This window comes from Amphiura filiformis, chromosome 3 (assembly GCF_039555335.1).
Source record: "Amphiura filiformis chromosome 3, Afil_fr2py, whole genome shotgun sequence".
NCBI classification, from domain to species: Eukaryota; Metazoa; Echinodermata; class Ophiuroidea; order Amphilepidida; family Amphiuridae; genus Amphiura; species Amphiura filiformis.
Window position 1 is genome coordinate 16,799,233 of NC_092630.1, and position 20,153 is coordinate 16,819,385.

The 20,153-nt window shown below is 37.8% G+C and overlaps 1 protein-coding gene across 1 annotated transcript in view; it reads left to right on the top strand.

Annotated features, from left to right (window-relative positions):
• Positions 1–263: 263 nt before the first annotated feature.
• The window catches only part of LOC140147096 (prestin-like), a gene marked incomplete at its 5' end in the record, with an annotated part of 28,967 nt that continues 9,077 nt past the window's right edge, over positions 264–20,153 (top strand). The window contains 15 exons of the mRNA XM_072168870.1: positions 264–528; positions 1,966–2,076; positions 4,247–4,440; positions 6,068–6,232; positions 6,705–6,932; positions 8,183–8,265; positions 9,235–9,382; positions 9,561–9,674; positions 10,251–10,328; positions 10,812–10,907; positions 11,952–12,128; positions 13,374–13,547; positions 16,400–16,613; positions 17,616–17,740; positions 18,529–18,555. Coding sequence (XP_072024971.1) covers positions 264–528; positions 1,966–2,076; positions 4,247–4,440; positions 6,068–6,232; positions 6,705–6,932; positions 8,183–8,265; positions 9,235–9,382; positions 9,561–9,674; positions 10,251–10,328; positions 10,812–10,907; positions 11,952–12,128; positions 13,374–13,547; positions 16,400–16,613; positions 17,616–17,740; positions 18,529–18,555 — 2,199 coding nt within the window. The remainder of the gene's footprint in view (positions 529–1,965; positions 2,077–4,246; positions 4,441–6,067; positions 6,233–6,704; positions 6,933–8,182; positions 8,266–9,234; positions 9,383–9,560; positions 9,675–10,250; positions 10,329–10,811; positions 10,908–11,951; positions 12,129–13,373; positions 13,548–16,399; positions 16,614–17,615; positions 17,741–18,528; positions 18,556–20,153) is intronic.

The following is a 20,153-nucleotide window of genomic DNA, read 5'->3' on the forward strand; positions in this document are numbered from 1 at the left end:
GCATCACAATCCTTCAAGCAAGTTTTCAGTTATGCACTGAGATATTTGATGTTGTGAATAATTAGTGTATTTTTTCTTTCTCTATTTTTTTCAGGTAAAAGAGAGAATGAATTAATAAGCAGCTGCACGAGGTAATACATGCATCATGTCTGCCACAGACAAACACTGTAACATTGTTGAACCACACAACAATGTTGAACCAGGGTCAAGAAAGAGAAACTCATCCGGTTTTGTTAAACCTCGCTTGACGACGCTTGTGTAAATTAAACGTCAAAATCACCAGACCGGTGTACTCAGAGAGCGAATTACAGAAAGGATTTGAACATAGTGATCGTCATCATTTCCCGCTTGTGCAAATACAGGACAGAGTGCGGCGGATAAGATGCCGGCTAAGACTGAAAGACGTGGGGACGTTTATTGTGAACTTGTTACCTATAGTTCATTGGCTGCCAAGATATAATGTGAGGAGTAACTTCCTTAGGGATGTGATTTCAGGATGTACTATTGGAGTCATGAGAATACCTCAAGGTAGGGACATCAAGAGACTATGTGTGTGGTTTGGGTGCGTGTGGGAGGGGTGGGGTGGAGGGTGTGTGTGTTATATAATATGAGGAGTAACTTCCTTAGGGATGTGATTTCAAGATGTACTATTGGAGTCATGAGAATACCTCAAGGTAGGGCATCAAGAGAAGGGGTGTGTGTGTGAGGGGGTGTGTTGGATGGGGGGTAAGTTTGGGATGGGATGTGTGTATGTATGATTTCAGGATGTACTATTGGAGTCATGAGAATACCTCAAAGTAGGGACATCAAGAGACTTGGGTGTGTGTGGGGGTGTATTGGGTGGGGTGTGTGTATAATGTGAGGAGTAACTTGTATGCGATTGCAGGATGTTCTACTGGAGTCATGAGAATACCTCAAGGTAAGGACATCAAGATGCGGTGCGGGTGTATTGGGTGGGTTGGGGTGTTTGTGTTATATAATGTGAGGAGTAACTTCCTTAGGGATGTGATTTCAGGATGTACTATTGAGTCATAAGAATACCTCAAGGTAGGGACAGCAAGAGACTGGGGTGTGTGGGGGTGTATTGGGTGGGGTGTGTGTATAATGTGAGGATTTACTTGTATGCAATTGCAGGATGTTCTACTGGAGTCATGAGAATACCTCAAGGTAAGGACATCAAGAGGGTGTGTGTGGGTGTGAGGGTGGGGTGGGGGTATGTTTGTGTTATATAGTGTGAGGTGTAACTTCCTTAGGGATGTAATTTCATGATGTTCTATTGGAGTCATGAGAATACCTCAAGGTAGGGACATCAAGAGACGGGGGTGTGAGCGGGTGTATTGGGTGGGGTGTGTGTGTATAATGTGAGGAGTAACTTGTATGCGATTGCAGGATGTTCTACTGGAGTCATGAGAATACCTCATGGTAAGGACATCAAGATGCAGTGTGGGTGTGCGAGTGTATTGTGTGGGTTGGGGTGTGTGTGTTATATAATGTAAGGAGTAACTTGCTTAGAGATGTGATTGCAGTATGTAATCATGAGAATACCTCAAGGTAGGGACATCAAGAGAGCGTGTGGGGTGGGGTGTGTGTGTGTATGTTGTATTATGTAAGGAGTAACTTGTTTAGAAATGTGATTTCAGGATGTAGTGTTGGAGTCATGAGGACATCTCAAGTTAGGAATGTCGAGAATGCGGTGTGTGTGGGGGCGGGGTTGAATGGGAGAGAGAGGGAGGAGTGGAGTGTTTGTATGTGGGTGATATCCCCAAAGGTTTTTTTAGCAAAGTATGACTCTTATACACATTCTACTTGTTGTTCAATTTTGCATTCAAACTTTGAAAGAAAGAGAAAAGAGAGAGAGAGAGAGGGGGAGTTAGAGAAAAAGAGAGGAAGAGAGAGTTTGAAAATGCTACAAAATATTTGCTTTCCATTCTGGGTCATTTTGATTCTTTGTCTTCTTTGTTACAGCTATGGCGTATGCCATTCTTGCCACCTTACCAGCTGTGTACGGTCTCTATGTGGCCTTCTACCCTACCCTGGTCTATGCTGTATTGGGTACATCAAGACATATATCAATAGGTATGTAAATGACCCAGGGAAAAAATAACAAAATCCGATATTGATGTAGGTATATGCAAGCCTGTCCACCTATCATTTTAGTATAATATTCTACATAGGAGTAGGCCTGCTTATAGTTGATTGGTTCTGGTATCATGATTTATGAATTGTGACCTGCTACCACAAAATGAGTGCAAAGTTGCTTGTTGGTAGTTTCGAGACATCCTGGCTGCTGAGCTGTTTTCTGCGCACCTGTACAAGCCAGTAGTATGTCCTTTGTGAATGGACCATTGTGCCCCCATTCACAAAGTACATACAGACATAATATGGGCTTGAACAGGTCCATGTGAATCAAAGAACACCAACACAGCAGCCAGGATGTCTTGAAACTACCAACTTGCGATTTTGCGCTTATTTTATGGTAGCAGGTCACAATATATTAAACCTGTATAACATTGTGGCCATTATCTCAGCTGTCATCCATGGATTCTCATCCAACCAAGTACATTTGCTGTGGTTAACATCATGACTGGTAATGCTATAGATGGCTTCTTAGCCATCAAAGAAGATGCATATCAACCATTGTACCAACTGTAGAGGGAACCAAAATGCCTCCACCCCTCCACACTCCTATAATTCAAGTCCGAATTAAAAAGACTAGTTTGCGTATGATGTCCTGTCAACCAGACCAAAAGTACCATAGAGCGCAGGCCAGCAACCAATCATGCCACTCCTTTGCCCGGACATCAGATGCAAACTAGTCTTTTTAATTTTGTCTTTGATTCATAACCTCATTAATAAACGCGATGCGTGCGATCCAATCATATTTATTATTTGCGAAAACGCGAACGCAAATCGAGGTCATTAATATCTCACATTTGACCGCAAAATGCGTAATTGTTCCAATGTCGCACACAATTGACTTCTGCGCGCGGTATTGTGCGTCCAACAAACTGCGCAGCGCTGGCTGCCGATTTGGATTGCGCGCTACCATATTTGCACAGATTGTGATACGCACTTTTGTTATTGGTCGTTCTGTTTTAGCCTGATCGATTTTTGGCAAGGGAAGATGTAAAAATCATCTATTTTTGCTGAACCATGAAATGGTATCAGCCTATAACTGTCTATGTTACTAGGTCCCTAACTAACCTTTTGGTCTGAAATGGACATATCTCTAAATGTTACGAAGGTATGACCCCATGAGTGGTGTCATATGAAAGAGGAAAACATAAAGAATATAATAACAATATTTCCAAACGTCAGAGGTCATCCAGGGGTCACAGGGGTCAAAAAGGTCATTTTAACCGAAAATGCTCGATTGAGCTTAAATTTAAATGCAATGATCCTTATGACATTCTAAACATGTGTAAAACATTATAAAATTTATTTAAGGTCATTAAGGGGTCTTAAAGGGGTCAAAGGTCAAGTTTTTCAAAATGTTCCAATTGAGCTGAAATTTTAATGCAATGATCCTTATGACATTCTAAACATTTAAAAATATTTTAAAATTCATTTAAGGTCATTAAGGGGTCATAAAGGGGTCAAAGGTCAAGTTTTTCAAAATGCTCCAATTGACCTGAAATTTATATGCACTCCGGGTGACAGTGGTATAGGCCTGCCACAATATACTGCTGAAGCCACATGGTTCAGCTATGGTGCGGTTATCGCTCTAGTTATAAACTTTTGAGCAAAATTTTGTGTTATTTTGTAAGGTGAAGAGAATAAAGTGACGGGTATGAATGAGGTTAATAACGTTGCATCGGTAATCTGTCGGGCATTGTGAAAAATCTAAACATTTTGCTTTGGACCTCGGAATATCCCTCGGGCTACGCCCTCGGGATATTCCTCGGTTCCAAAGGCAAAATGTTTAGATTTTTCACAATGCCCTCCAAATAACCGGCGCGCAGTTATTAACCTCTAATTATACACCCAATGCCACTGACTAACAACTCTCACCTAACCTGGTACATTGTATATTTGCTATGGTAAGCATCATGACCGGTAATGGTAAGCATCATGACCGGTAATGCTATAGATATATTCTTAGCTGACAAAGAAGACATAGACATGTTGCACCAACTGTTGAGCGAACTACAATACCCCCACCCACCCATCTACCTCCGATCACACACCCCACCCACATCCAACACCACTGACTGACAATAGTTTGATATAACTCTCACCCAACCAGGTACATTTGCTGTGGTCAGCATCATGACTGGTAATGCTATAGATGGCTTCTTAGCCAACAAAGCAGACACAGACATATCAACAACCATTACACCAACAACTGCAGAAGGAACTATAACGCTTCCACCGGATAACAATGATCAGGACAGAGTAGAAGTTGCTATGGCACTTTGTTTTCTTGTAGGAATTATACAGGTTAGTGTGTGGGTGAAAATATGGCCTTGATGAATACGTCATTTGGTTGTTTTGTTGGGTGATTGGGTCATTGATTGATAAAGATTGATTATAATTCTTGCTTGACTGCTTGATTTGTTAATTGAGAAATTATCTTGTGTTTATTAATACTGCCTGCAAATTAACCAGATTCATAAAAGAGAATAAGTAACTAAATAGTTTGAGGACACTATTTGACTTAATGCAGTGAGAAAGGAAGCTAGCCAGCAACGAAATAAGCAAATAAAGAACATTTGTAGTGTCACTTCACTGTCAATCAAAAAAATGAAATTAAAAATAATGACTGCATTTTGTAATATTTACCATCCAGTGTGCAGTTACCGTATTCGTTCCATTAACCGCCCAGGGCACTTAAGGAAATCATTGTGGGTGGGTATTTATTTTTTTAATTGTTTAGGTCAACAAGACATAAAAAAAGGCCCAAAATATTCATCTATCATCATCAGTGTGCCATATGTTTCACACCATGATTCAGATTTGCATTGGCAGTTGATCAACTAATATCAGTTTGCTTGTTGTAAAGTTACTGGGTGGCCGCGTATAAGGGCATAGGTGGTTAATGGAACGAATACGGTACAATGAAGATCAGATCACAAAATGATGTCACAATGCCCATGTCAGCAATACAGTGTTGTGACTATTGTCTTCTATCTAACCCAGGGGTCCTCAATTGTAATTGCTTACAGGCCACAGAGGGCCAAACACATTTTCAAAGATCTGTGTTTGAGGGCTCAGTACACATTGTTTCGCTATGTTTACTGTTCATTTCATAGCTGTTCAAGGGCCAATTGCAATTTGGTTGACGGTCCGGATCTGGTCCGCACGCTGTCTATTGATAAACCCCAATCTAACTGTAGTTTAATCATCTACTTCATGAGAGATGTTAGGGAACAAACCAAAAGATCGATGACGTCCTTTTAACGTAACTGGTTTCGTTTCTCAGCCGACCCCCTCCCTCCCTACCAGAAACGTAATAATAAAATTTTGAAAATTTTGACATAATAATAATAACGACACATTTTTTCAGACCGATGTTTTTGTACAAACGTAATCGAGTATTTTTACCCCTCCCCCCTAAACGAAACCAGTTACGTTTATAGGACGTCATCGATCTTTTGGTTTGTTCCCTTAATGCTCAGACATAAGCTTCAACATAAAAAGATATTTTCTCAAAATATCAAGAGCTATCTCAAGAACCACTGAACTAATACTAGGCTTGTTTGTACTCATTTTAATGCATTTTTCATGCTGATTCCAAATATGGTCATGATAATGTACAATTCTGAAATTTTTGAATTTTCAAACAAAAATTGAAACTTGTCATCTGCAGTCGACACCCGCATGAAGAGGGTTAATGGGATCCTAAAGCCTCCAGCATACTTTCCTGCCGCTTACCGCTGCGGCAAGCGGCAGGGCGTTTCAACCAATGACAAGCCTTTATTGTGTCCGCTTGTCTGCAATGCGCGGCGCCACGCCGCTCAGCGGCAAGCGGCAGGGTAGTATGAAACCAACATAAGATTCTATCTTTCAGTACCTTTAGTGAGGGGGTTTCTATCTAACCTGTAGTTTTTCATCCATTTCTTACCAGTTATTAATGGGCATCCTGAGATTAGGCTTTGTCACCATCTACTTATCAGAGCCTCTAGTAAGAGGGTTTACAACAGGAGCAGCTGTCCATGTCTTCACAAGTCAGTTCAAAAGTTTGTTTGGAATTAAAGTACCCAGATTCTCTGGACCACTTTCTATTGTCAAGGTAAGCATGTGTGTAATGGGCTATTCCAGTTGAAATCCTCACTACCCCTGTGGAAGATTTTGGAAATATCTTCCACAGGGGGAGTATGAATTTCAAATGTAATTGGTCAGGATTAATCATTTTTAAACCCATACTCCCCATAGAACCACAGGCAAAATTGATACATTTTCTTAAACTAAGCTTATATGAAAAAGAAATATTTGTGAGCATGAATGTTTCTAAAATCCATGTTGCTCTCAAAATTTGTGAAATTTTTATGCACTTGAACAGTTCAATCATGCTTAATAGGGTGTTGTGTTTAGCCGCTTTGAGTGTCATGCATCTATCCTCTCATATAACACGGACTACATCATTATTTTATTATTTAAAGTAAAAATGTGATGATGGAGGTAGAACTTTTTGAATGACCCTGGTACTTTGCTATATAATTTTATCATAATGCTTTGCTCTTATTTCATTCCAATCCATACAGTCCTACGCTCATTTCTTCTCTCATCTTTCTGAAACCAACATCGCTACCCTGGTCATCTCCATCGCATCCATAGTGTTTCTCATGGGAGCCAGTGAGTTGCTAGATTACCATGCCAACAAGGGGTTTTGTAATAGAGAGGGCACCACTGAAGAGGAGGAGGGAGAAAGCGGGCAACCAGTGAAGAAGAAGCCGAGGAATAAGCTACCGCTACCAACTGAATTGGTTGTTGTAAGTATTATTATGATTTTGTTATCATTTCAGGTGTAATTGCAGAAAACAGCCCGCCTCAACCCAAACCCTAATCTGAACTGTAACCGAGCCCTATCGGACTAGATCCTGCAATTATGCATTTTAAGGGGGTACTACACCCCTGGCCAATTTTGTGCCTATTTTTTGCATTTTTCTCAAAATTTATAGCACATTTGTGACAAGTAAGATATGTATATTATAGGGGCAAGGACTACAACTACTGCACTGAAAATTCAGCAACTCGAAGGCAAGTAGTTATTGATTTATTGATCAAATATTGGTTTTTCCTCATTTTTGACTGTAACTCCACAACTGTTGTCTGTGCTGAAATAAAATTTCCAGTGCAGTAGTTGTAGTCCTTGCCCCTATAATATACATATCTTACTTGTCACAAATACGCTATAATTTTTGAGTAAAATGCAAAAATAGGCACAAAATTGGGCAGGGGTATAGTACCCCATTAATTAATGTTAATAACTGTTTTGAGTGGATGGTTAAACTGAACATTTTGCTCTGTGGCTGAAGGATTTTCCTGGGATGCAATTCAGAGGTCCAAATGAGAATAGTTTTGAAAGTTTGCAATACTAGGAAAGAAGGTTTTGGGCTATTCTTGTTGAAATTCATACAACCCCTATTATACCGTACTGACGCGAATATAGTCCCACCCCGTTTTTAGGTGAACATTTTTCAAAATTGGGGGGGTGGGACTATACTCGAATTTAAAAAAAAAAAAAAAAAAAAAAATTAAGTTTTTTTTCCGGTTTTGTAGTGTCCCTGGACCTAGACCTAAATGCTAGGATCATTCATGGTTGACCTAAAAAAATTTAAAAAAAATTTTTTTAATGTTTTGTATTTTTAATATGAAAATTGATAATTTGTATTCATGTCATATTTATTAATGATTTCAATATGCATTGAATTTGAATGCATTTTGAAATCATTAATAGAGTATGAGTATTATTTTTTTTAGGTCAACCATGAATGATCCTAGCATTTAGGTCTAGGTCCTGGGACACTTCAAAGCCGAAAAAATAAATAAATAAAAAAAAAAAAAATTTTAATTTCGAAAATTTGGGGGTGGGACTTTACTCGAAGGTGGGACTATACTCGCGTCAGTACGGGAATAGAAAATGAATGAAATAACCAAGTTGCAAATAATCTTGATGTTTCAAATGTCATGCAATCTTATTTAGTTAACACTACTTTTTAATGTTTTTATTTTTATTCAGATTGTTGTTGCTACTGCTATATCATACAAGGGGAATTTTGAGCAGAGATTTGGTGTCAATGTGGTGGGCAATATACCAACAGGGTAAGCACTGTTTGATGACTTTTATGTCAGTATGTACTGATGGTAAATGTGAAAATGAGTAGGTGGTGAGTGCAATTCCATGCTCATGTCACTCATAGCTTTAGAACAAAAGTATTGTGGAAAGGGAATACTGCAGTTCATGTTTGGAATAGCCTACCAGATGGAGTAGTCGGAGACATATCTGACAATGGTGCACCATCCTTCAAGAGCAGAGTGCATAAGCATCTTATTTCATGTGTCTGATGCTGTACTGTAACCCTTCACTCTTGTTGTTCCTAAGTTCTATCTGTTCAGGCCAAAAAAAATTTTTTTTTTTTGTTGTTGAAATTTTTTTTGAAATTTTTAATTTTTTTATTTATTTTTTTGGCATACCGTATAAACAGTGGTTAGTATAAATTTAAAGAAAGAAAATGTAAAGAAAATGAACATTATAACATGCAGAACCATCTCAAGAGTTAAACCAGTAAAGTGCTGTGTGTTTTGACTTATTTACCAGTCTTCAAGTGCAATATCTAAAAAAAAAAAAATAAAAAAATCCGACCTACCGACCCAACTGTTTCATAAGCCTCTATGGACAAACAAACAATTTTTTTTTGGCCTCAAAGTTATGTCCACCGGACAACCATTGTGCTCCATATAAAACTATATTTTAAACATTTTTCAGTCAGAAAAGATCATATTGTGACCCAATTTAGTCCACTCAGGCTAATATTGGCAGGTACGAAACTGAGATCAATTTAGATCAATAATTTAGAGATAATGAGACCAAAAATCTCCATATTCACTGCCTTTACACCATCCTCAAGACAAGTAGCCTAATGTTTGCTGTTTAAGAAATTGATTGGCCAAAATCAGTCATCTGTTTTTCAGTAATTGAGTATCAATTTAACCTTATGCCAAGAATTATAAGTGTAATTTAATTGTTATATATGTCTGGGCACAATTAATATCTTCTCATTTTATTTTCAGATTGCCAACACCATCTTTGCCTCCTTTCCGTTATTTTGCCCAGCTTCTACCCGATGCAGTAGCTATTGCTATTGTGGCATTTGCTATATCGGTATCTATGGCTAGTCTTATGGCCAAAAGAAATAATTATGAAGTCAACTCAAATCAGGTAAGCCACCATTTCATATTTTGATTTATGACTGTCGTCTGCAAATGGATTTCCGTTGTTTTTGCTCTTATTTTGTCTATTTGTCCAATTTAACTTTGTCTACTTTGGAGTGGATCAAATCACGTCGCATATACTGTGTTTAATGTCTAGCCTAAAATGTTTTTATTGTCATTTCTAGGAGTTGTTAGCCTATGGTAGCTGCAGCATAGTGAGTTCTTTCTTCCATTGTTTCCCACATGCTGCATCACTGTCAAGATCTGTAGTCCAGGAATCATCTGGTGGCAAGACACAGGTAAGCTTAAGTGTTTTTTTTCTCCAAAAATGATTTTGTACAAGGCCATGGCATTGTGGACACAATGAGCTATTCTAGTTAAAATCTATACACCCTATGGAAGACATGACCTTAATCTCCCACACAGATAGTGTAGATTTCAAATGGAGTCTCTCATTCAGGTAATCCCATTTGAAATCTACACTCCCTCTGTGGAAGATTAAGAGCATGTCTTCCATAGGGGGTGAATGGATTTCAACTGGAATAGTCCTTGGTTGTGAGTGCAAAACATAGGTACACTATTTTGCAATGTGCATTGAAACAATGTGCATAGGGGGTTGATTCTCACCCATATTTGATGAGGGAGATCAAATCCTGAATATCTGTCTGTTGGATCAATGATGTGCTTGTTTAATAAGTTGTTGTAAGCCACTCTTCAAGCCACCTGTCAGTTTCCCAGTGGGCCTGATCTTAGGGGACAGGACAGAGGTATTGAGATCCATACTACACGGAGCAAAGGTTTTAGGCAAGACTGTCTGATTATAATATAACTCTCAGTTATATAACAATTATATGTTCTTATTTTCTTACCTACAGGTTGCTGGATTTGTGTCATCAGTGTTGGTTTTAGTTGTACTGTTATTCTTAGGTGTTTTATTTACTCAACTACCTGTGGTAAGTATTCATGTAAGAATTCAATTCACCTTTCCTATAAATCCCATAAGCCTTTGTGGGTAGATCTGTGAAGTCGTCATTTGATGTCACAACAATGTGCACATCGTTTAGCGAACATTGTTACTGGGCATTTGAAAGCTGTGAAGTGTGCAGTAACAATGTGTGCATCAGCGTGACGACATCACAGGTCTACCCGCAAAGGCTTATGGAATTTACCAAAAAGATGAATTATATAAAACAGTGTTTTTGAGTTGTGTTAGAATAAAGCATCTGTCACATCCTGATGAGGCAAAAAAATTGTTGTGTTGCCCTTACCTGATTGACCCGATTTGTGCAAAATCATGGGTCTGCTGGTTTTTTTTGGACAAAATAAGTTACAAAAAATTAGGGAAAATGTACAAAAAAAGTTGACAAAAGAAGTTACAAAAATTAGGGGGAAATCTACTAAAATTACTATAATCGGATGCTTATCTCTCCTTATAGGCGTGTCTTGCTTCAGTGATAGTGGTAGCATTGCGAGGAATGTTTCGGCAGTTCAAAGATATTTTGGTTCTCTGGAAAGTGTCAATGATTGACTTGGTAAGTTTATTTGAGGATCTGTCCATGCAGCTCATAATCAGCTTTGAAAGGGGAATCACCATGCAATGGTTATTCCATTTATAATCCACACTACCTCTGTTGGATATTTTGGAAATATCTTCCATGGGGGAGTATAAATTTCAAGTGGAATGAGCAGTTCCATTTGAATTTCATACACCCTGTGAGAAAGATTCAACTGAAATCTTCCACAGAGTGAGGGCAAGATTCAAATAGTTGGTTAATTTGCTAATTCCACTTGAGGTTCACACTCCTGCTGTAGAAGCTATTTCCAAAATTGAGTGTGGACTTGAAATGGATTAGTCCAATGAGACCTGTTATACGATGGCAGATAGGGATTATGTTGCGATCTCTGTTCCAAAGCTACAAAATGTGTGTCTTTTTTTCAAATCCAAAACAATATTAATGCTTGTTTGATTGGGGGAAATTGTATTGTGGTAATGGAATTGCCTTTTTAAGGCATATTTTAGTCGACATATTTTAATATGTCGACTAAAATATGCCTTAAAAAGAGACCAATTAGTCTTGGTTGATTTTAAAAATCAACACTTGACATATAGGCTATACATGAGTAAATGTGACTAACCATCCACCTTGAATGGGCTGTAATGTCGGCAGAGCTTGTTTTGAGATATGGTCCAATGAACCTCTCTCTCTCAAAAAAATATAAACAATTGCCAACTCTTTTACTGATTTTACTACTTTGCAAACAAGCAACAGGGACATTTTATATATCATTGTAAAGCTTATTTCGAGTTGAAGAAAAGTTGCCTGTCGAATATCTCAAAAAGTGAAAATGCCAACATTACAGACAATTAAAGGTTGATGGTCACAAATAATAGGAAGAAATTGAATGAGGGAAAAAATGAAAGCAAACAAGAAAAAAATGAAAGGAAGGAGGGAAGGAAGGAAGCAAGAGGGAAGACAGAAAGCAAGAAGTATTTTTTTTTCAGTGTTTTTGTGAATAGGAGACAAACCAAGAGGAATTTTATCAAATCATTTCTGATCTCATTTTATTACTCACAGTCCATCTGGATAGTGTCATTTGTGGCAGTCGTCTTTATCGGTGTGGATATTGGTCTAATGACGGCAGTATTGTATTCCCTTATTACTGTTATTGTAAGAACACAGAAACCATACTGTGTGCTGGTGGGAAAAATTCCTGGTACGGATATCTACAGAGACATTGCAGTCATGAAAGATGTAAGTAACTACACCCAAGACCCTAATAGAGGCCCTGTATGCTTTTATCAGTTGGCTCCAAACAAAGGATTTGAACCGGTGTCCTTCACCGTAATCATGGCGCAGCGCAGTCCATTCAATCAAATGTTGTCATCAACCTATTTGATTGTAGCGCATTTGTTATGTATGTTTTTAAAGGAATTTTTGGTTTATTTTAACAGCCTATTGAATACTTTAGTATAGCATTAGCACTTTATACATTGCTTTAGTTCGTCCCATCCTCGAATACGGCTGTACAACCTGGCATCCTCTCAACAAAACACTGACAAATCGGGTTGAGTCCACGCAGAGGTTTGCCTGCCGTGTTATACTTCAGCAATGGAAGTTATCGCATGATGAGCTTCTCCAGGAGACTGATTTACCAACCCTCTCTAAGCGCCGTGGACGTAGCCACCCTTTGTCATCTATATAAAATCTTCCACAGTCTGTGCTCGTCTCCAAACCCCTTCAGACCCCATCTTCGTCCTACCCTGCGTCACTTAAATTCCTGTGCTGTTGATCCCCCTTTTTGCCGCCTGACTCTTTCTAAGAGATCATTTTATCCATATGCTCCCTCGCTTTGGAATTACCTCCCGGAAGCCATCGTCAAGTCCACATCCCTACAGGCCTTCAAATTGGCTGTCCAATCCCACCTCTTTTAGCCAGTATCTTTGTGTTTTTCCCAGCTATTTCCTTTTGCTTCTTTTGTCTGTTTGGCATGTTTTGGTACCTTTTTGTGTTTTTATTTATTCTCTCTGTTTGTTTTTGATGTTATTCATGTATAGGCATCCCTTCAATTTATTGCTTGTCAATATTGGGTTTAGCCTGGCGTTTCGCCGAATGTTATAAATAAATAGCATCAAAAATGAGATTATATTCTCAGTGCTCCAGGTTGAAATTTAACCTGAAACTATGAGTGCACTTGCATTTTTTTTTAATTCAATGTTTGCAACCTCTCCTAAGATTTACTTAACCCTATGAGAACTACCTGCCGATTGGCCAAAAAAAGTTTTCATTATCAATTGAACCAATCAGCAACATTGTTAGAATAATTTCACCACGCAAAAAATTGGGGTGAATTATTTGCAAAGCTCCATTCTGATTGGTGATTAAAATGAAGATATCATGTAATTGACCAATCAGAGGCAATGTTACATTGGCAGGTAGTGCCTAGGGGGTTAAGTGCTTGGGTACTAATTTACAAGATTTTTTTCTGTCTCTTTACAGGCTGAAGAACTACCTGGAATCAAGATCTTCCGTGCCTCATCACCTCTTTGTTTTGTCAATGTGGAACATTTCAAGGCGTCTTTGTACTCAAAAGTTGGTATTGATCCACAGAAAGAGCTTACCAAAGAGGGCAACGGCCAGACATGTTGCTCATGTTCATGTCTCAATGGAAAGGTATTACTTAGAGGTTAATAACTGCGCATCGGTTATTTGGAGGGCATTGTGAAAAATCTAAACATTTTGCTTTGGACCTCGGAATATCCCTCGGGGCGCAGATTTTTCACAATGCCCGACATATAACCGATGCAAAGTTATTAACCTCATTCATAACCGTCACTTTGATCTTTTAACTTTACAAAATAACACAAAATTTTCTCAAAAGTTTGTAAAATAAACAATTTTTACATCTTCCCTTTCCTCAAATCGATCAGGCTAAAACAAAACGACCAATAACAAAAGTGCGTATCAGAATCTGTGCAAATATGGTAGCGCACAATCCAAATATGGCAGCCAGCGCTCACAAGCAGTTCGTTGGACGCTTTACAATACGGGCGCACGAGAAGTCAATTGTGTGCGACATTGGAACAACTACACATTTTGCGGTCAATTGTGAGATATTAATGACCTCGATTTGCGTTCGCGTTTTCACAAATAATAAAATATGATTGGATCGCACGCATCACGTTTATTAATGAGGTTATGAATGCTTTTTATTGTGAGAATCTTTAATATACTTTTGTACAGTACCTTTAAAAGAACAAACCTTATTATGAGACATCTTTTATGTGGCATATCTACAGATTTGATATGCTTTGATTTGTTCAGGTTTTACAATGCTGGATAACCCAAGAAAGCATCTCTTTTGACAAATATTTCCATTTATTGGGGTCCATTTGAACACTAGGATGGGTTGGGAATAGTCAGGGGTTAAAAATCTTTTCAAAACTGTCTTTGAGACACATGTAAAGGTATGGATCACTGTACATGGGACCGATGGTTTAACATTCGCTCCGAAGGACGAAGTACTTTCATAATTCATTTACCCATTCATTACCCATTCTAAATGTGTCGTTACTACCAATCTCGAGGTGACAAGCAATATCTGTTTTTATTATGCGGACATTCTTATACCATACATAAGAAAAAACTTTACCATATAGTCCAGTAATAAGTTAGCTTCTCCATAAATTTTGAATTAAAAAAGAAGTGGTTTTGATCCAAAACATTTACAGTTATAATGTTTTGCCAAGTTCGTTTTAAGCAGTAGTTCCTGTGTATGCACGCAAAACGTTTTGTGCAAAATAATACGCACTAAACAGTTAGCAGTACGCTTAATTTGTAAAAGTAATTTGGCAAAACATTTTATATACCCATTTTCTGGTCAACACATCAGACATATAATAGCTAGGCCTTTATAGTGTTCAGGGTTAGCGGTGCCTGGTTAAAACAGGGGGTCCAGTGGAAGCTATTTGGACCCCTTAACCCCACCTTTAGTCTGAAAATAGGGCGTCCAAACCTAAAAACAAAGGGTCCAAAACGCCAAAATCTTTAAAAATAAAAAAAATTGAAAAATACCAAAAAAGTAAATTTTTTAACAATTCAATTCAATTCAATTCAATTCAATTCAATTCAATTCAATTCAATTCAATTCAATTCAATTCAATTCAATTCAATTCAATTTAATTTAATCTAATTTAATCTACTTTAATCTAATTTAATCTAATTTAATCTAATTTAATCAATTTAATCTAATTTAATTTAATTATTTTATTTTATTTTATTTTATTTTATTTTATATTATATGTCTACCGCCTGCTGAGGCTGGTCAATAATTAATTTAAATATACTGCCCTCTATAGGCAGTATATTTTTGTTTATCTTAAAACCAAGATGGTGGACTCGATCTCATAAAGTTCGCGATACGGCCAAAAACGGCTGAAGTTACTGTAAATTCTACTGTATACGCTGAAATTTTCGCGGTGGTTTAATTTTCGCTGATCAAGAGGCATCCGTGAAAATAAAACCCCGGGAAAACATGATAATTAAGCATTTTACTATGTTATTCTATTGAGGAGATATCCACAACCGCGAATTTAACAACCCGTGAAATTGTCAATGATACATGAAACCGTGAAAATATATTCCCGCGAAATACAGTACTTCACAAATCAGTATTTCACAAATCAGTATTACTGTGTGATATATCAATTATTGAAGTAGTCCATAATTCACCATTTTCGGGGTTCAGTTGCTTGGAAAATTATGTGCATATTATGCAATTTGGGGCCTAGAATGCCGGACTTTCTGAAAGTTTTGGAAGGCTAAAATAATGACCGGCGACGATATGAACTGAAAATTGACGGCGCCCAGCCTTGGATATTCCTAAAAACAACAACTTTTTGTGGCCGATTTTGAAAATTAATGACACATTTATGTAGATAAACAGTTAACATTGTTAAATGGGAGGATTTTTTATTTCTACACAGTAAATCCGGCTGCGATTTGGATGCGTCCAGTTGAGATTTTTGGACCCTTAACCTCCTTGGATTTAGAAATTCAGTGCGTCCATATTTACCCATTTTCAAAATTTTGCGTCCAGGACGCAATGACGCATTAAAACACGAACCCTGATAGTGTTTGAGGCACTCATCTAGCATTCTCTGTAACATTGGGCTATTCCAGTTGAAGTAAATACTACCCCTGTGGAAGATTTTGGAAATACCTTCCACAGGGGGAGTAAATTTTTCAAATGTAATTGGTCAGAGTTAATCATTTTGAAGCCAATACTCCCCCTGTAATTATAGCTTTACCTATATCTTTCACAACTGGAGTGAGTATTTTTCTATTTGATTCAAAACTTGTACTCCCTCTGTAGAAGACTTTAGCTAAATCATCCATAGGGGTAGTGTGGATTTTAAATGGAATAGCCCATTGATAACATGGGCCATATAGTCCTCTCATACAAGTATGTCAAACACACCCTCTCTATATCATAAACTTGTATATTGGATTATTTTCATTCCTAGGCAAGCGATGAAGCAGGGGATGATGAGGAGGAGTTATCAGATGAGGAGGGCAGCCAATCAACACCAACACCAACTGATGTGAGAGATGTACATACCATAATCATTGATTGCAGCATGTTTAGCTTTATTGATGTAGTAGGAATTAAGATGTTACAGAACATTGTGGCGGATTACAAGGAACTTGGTATCAGGGTGGTGTTTGCTAATTGCAAAGGTAAGTGCTGGACTAAAAATGTGTGGTTGTATGAGTTGAACTTTCTGGGTCACTTATATGGATTTGTAAAATAAAATTACCAATTACTGTAAACCATTGTGAAATTCTTTTGCGATAATTGGTTAAGCATATATAAAATGTTGTCCTCTACAGTCAGGAAAGTACAAATGGATTGTTAATAGTTAGTTGGGGCTCATTAAAAAAAGAGAAAAAAAGTCGCAATGATTTGTACTACACTATGTACAGGCGTAAACCACAAGCCTCAGCACACTTCACAGGAATTCGCTATCCATTGTTGTCCAAGACACACCACATTAACCATTCAGCAAAAATCAATGACTTGCCGCTAAGAAGCGCACACCCTATACATACCACAAGAAATGATTGCTGCTATGTTCAGTTCCTCGAGTTAACCTATAGCTAACCGAGACAATTTTAGTTCATTGTCCGAGGAAATCACATCACCATACCTGAGTTTAATGCCTTACTGATTGAGCTAACTTGATTGCTACTAGTATGAGAAAAAAACACAATAGTCTCATAATGTCATATTGGATTGATACATTGACATCTAGGAAAAGGGAGCATTACTTAAAGGAGTATTTTGTGACCTAGCCATTTTTCATGACATTTTTTAGTAGATATCCACAAAAAAAGCTAATTCCCCCAAAAAATTCATTTGATTCTGATTTTGCGTTTGTGAGATATGCATGATTTTGTGTATTACACTGCTCCATATAGGCCCCTGTTTTGAATTAAGTTTTGGTACACCAGAACGTAATCTGCAAGAAATATTTTGTACATAAACAGTATGCAGTCAGAGGTTTCCAGTGGTGTAAAAATCCTCAACTTTTTTCTGAGAAAAGTGGGGGATGAGGCTGTGTATCACGAAATACCTCTTTAAGTGTGCACATGCATTGTTTCAGGCAATTTTGGCAACAACATCTTTCTACACCAATTGCTCTTATATTTTTTCATCAGTGATTGTGTTTTTCATTGCAGCCCCTATCAGACGTTCAATGCTCATGTCAAGCAAACTAAGAAAAGACCACACAATAGACCTGGGTCATATGTATGTATCTATACATGATGCAGTACTGCACTTCTCCACACCAAGCAATAGTCCGGTAAGTATTGCATGGTCAGTGGTTTGGTCAAAGCTAACAGTCCGCTTAGCATTTGACCCAGTCATAATGCTCAATTATGCAGTGTACAACATGTTGATAAAATATTACTAAATAATGTGTATTTCAGTTCAGATGTATTTGAGCGTTTAATTGACTAATGTTTTTTATGCATATTGACAGCTTGACAAGTATAAGACATCAAGTGCAGGGCTGAATTTACCGCAGGCCACAGTGGGTCCAGGCCCCTGCGCCATTACATGATCTAGGGGGCTAAAATATAATAATTTAAACAAATGAAAAATTTGAAAAGAAGAAGAGGAAGTTGGAATAGGTTGGAATGTGCATCTTCCATTGGCCCAGTTTTAAGCCACAGTTGTCCTAATGTTGCCCCATTTTAGCATTAAAATTACAAATTTTTGCACATGTCATGCGCATTTGACCAGGTAAAGCCATTTGAAGATATTCAAGCAACTTGTAAGCAAGAAATAATCTTAGGTTACAGTAGTGGGATGTAATACTTCGATCTGACGAACCAGAGAGTTAATAACGTTGCCGTGTCAATGTGTATACACCTATAATTTGAGACTAAATTAAAAAGTCTAGTTTGCATGTGACTTCCTGTCAACTTAGACCGAAAATGCTATGCTGCACAGGTCAGCAATCAATCACGCCGTGCCTTTGCCCTGACGTCAGATGCAAATTAGTCTGTTTAATTTGGTCTTAGATTATAGACATCTGCATAAATGAATAACATGAGTTAATATGCAGTTTATTAATTAAATCTACAGGAAATGCCAAAAAGAGAACAGTTGGTGGTAAGGTTTATATCTCTCAAGGGATGCTCGGATTGCTTGGTTTAAAATTCTTCAGGCTATATTAATAAAACCCATCATCAGTGCCCAAATTAGGGCAGATGTGGCATTCTGGTCCAAAAATATTTGTTTGTGGTGCTGCTAATCAAAATAGCTCTAGACTTTGCCGTGTTTGAAATTTTGTTTCTGTATGCACCTAAAGGCCCTTTTATAGTCCCACGTTTTTCTGGGCGTTTTTCCACTTTGTCAGCGATTTTAAATGCTAAGTTGCACTGAGTCTGTGGCAGTGGAAAAACGCACATCCGTATTTGACTTAATTAGCGCCCTCTTTCTCTATTATACTATTTTGCTGTAAACCTTTGACAAGAGCGATAATACTTCCGTGATGTTAACATGGTGCTCCTCAAGCGTAGTATGTGTGCTTTGTACGCGCTGTTAATTATGCCACCATACGCGTTGTGAAGTGCACCATGTCAATATCATGGGAGTGCGCTTTCGCCAAAGGTTTACAGCAATTTGATATAGCACACTTTGTGAGTGCATTCTAGTTTTTTTTTACACCATTTTTTTTTGTTTTGCCATACAACATGGAATTAAAGGAGGATTTCGTGATCCTAGCATCCTCTTTTTATGACATTTTTCAGTAGATATCCACGAAAAAAGCTTATTTCCAAAATTTCAGTTGATTCCGATTTTGCGTTTGCGAGTTATGCATGATTATGTGTATTACACTGCTCCATAGACAATGTGTTGTAATTTCGTTCTGGTGCACCAGAACGAAATTCAAATTTGGCGATATTTTTGCTAAACTTATTAATCTGCAAGAAATATTTGGTACATAAACATTATGTAGCCAGAGGTATCCAGTGGTGTAAAAATCTCAACTTTTTTTTTTTTAAAAGTGGGGGGATGAGGCTGTGGATCACGAAATGCCCCTTTAAGTAAAAATAGAAAATTTGATCACAAAACAACTCATCTGAGCTTGGAGTTGCAGTGTCACTAGCTTCGTAATTATGAACAGTTGAATTTGACCAATCAACAGGATGGTTCTTTCCAAAACAGCAAGAAACGTTCCAGCTGATTGGTCAAGATAGCAAGTGGTTCTATAGATAGTGATTGAAGTATCGATTTTAACTTGATTTGCTTAGCTTTTCTTGCAGATGCCATCATCATATGTATTGGGATATTCCATTTAAAACTCCAAACCCACAATTGACCTTTTCGATGAATCCCATAATTCATTGCAGTTAGACTCCAGATGTCGTCATTTGATGATGCGCACATTGTTTATCGATTATTGCTACAGTGCATCACAAGTTGGCGTGACGTCAAATGACGACATCAGGGGTCTAATGCAAGGAGCTAAGGGATTTACCAAAAAGGTCTAACTTTTATGTTAAATTTTTGTTGAAAATGATCAAATCCGGTTAAAATTTTTACAATTTGGCTTAAAATTTGACAAATTTGCTTGTAATTCTAAAATCTTCCGCACCTTTTCCACATTTTTTATGGATGGAAATGGTTGGATCTGGAATGAGTTAAACTGCTGAATTTGGATGGAATTCCAAAATTTTCCTCAGTGGGGGTGTGGTTTTCAAATG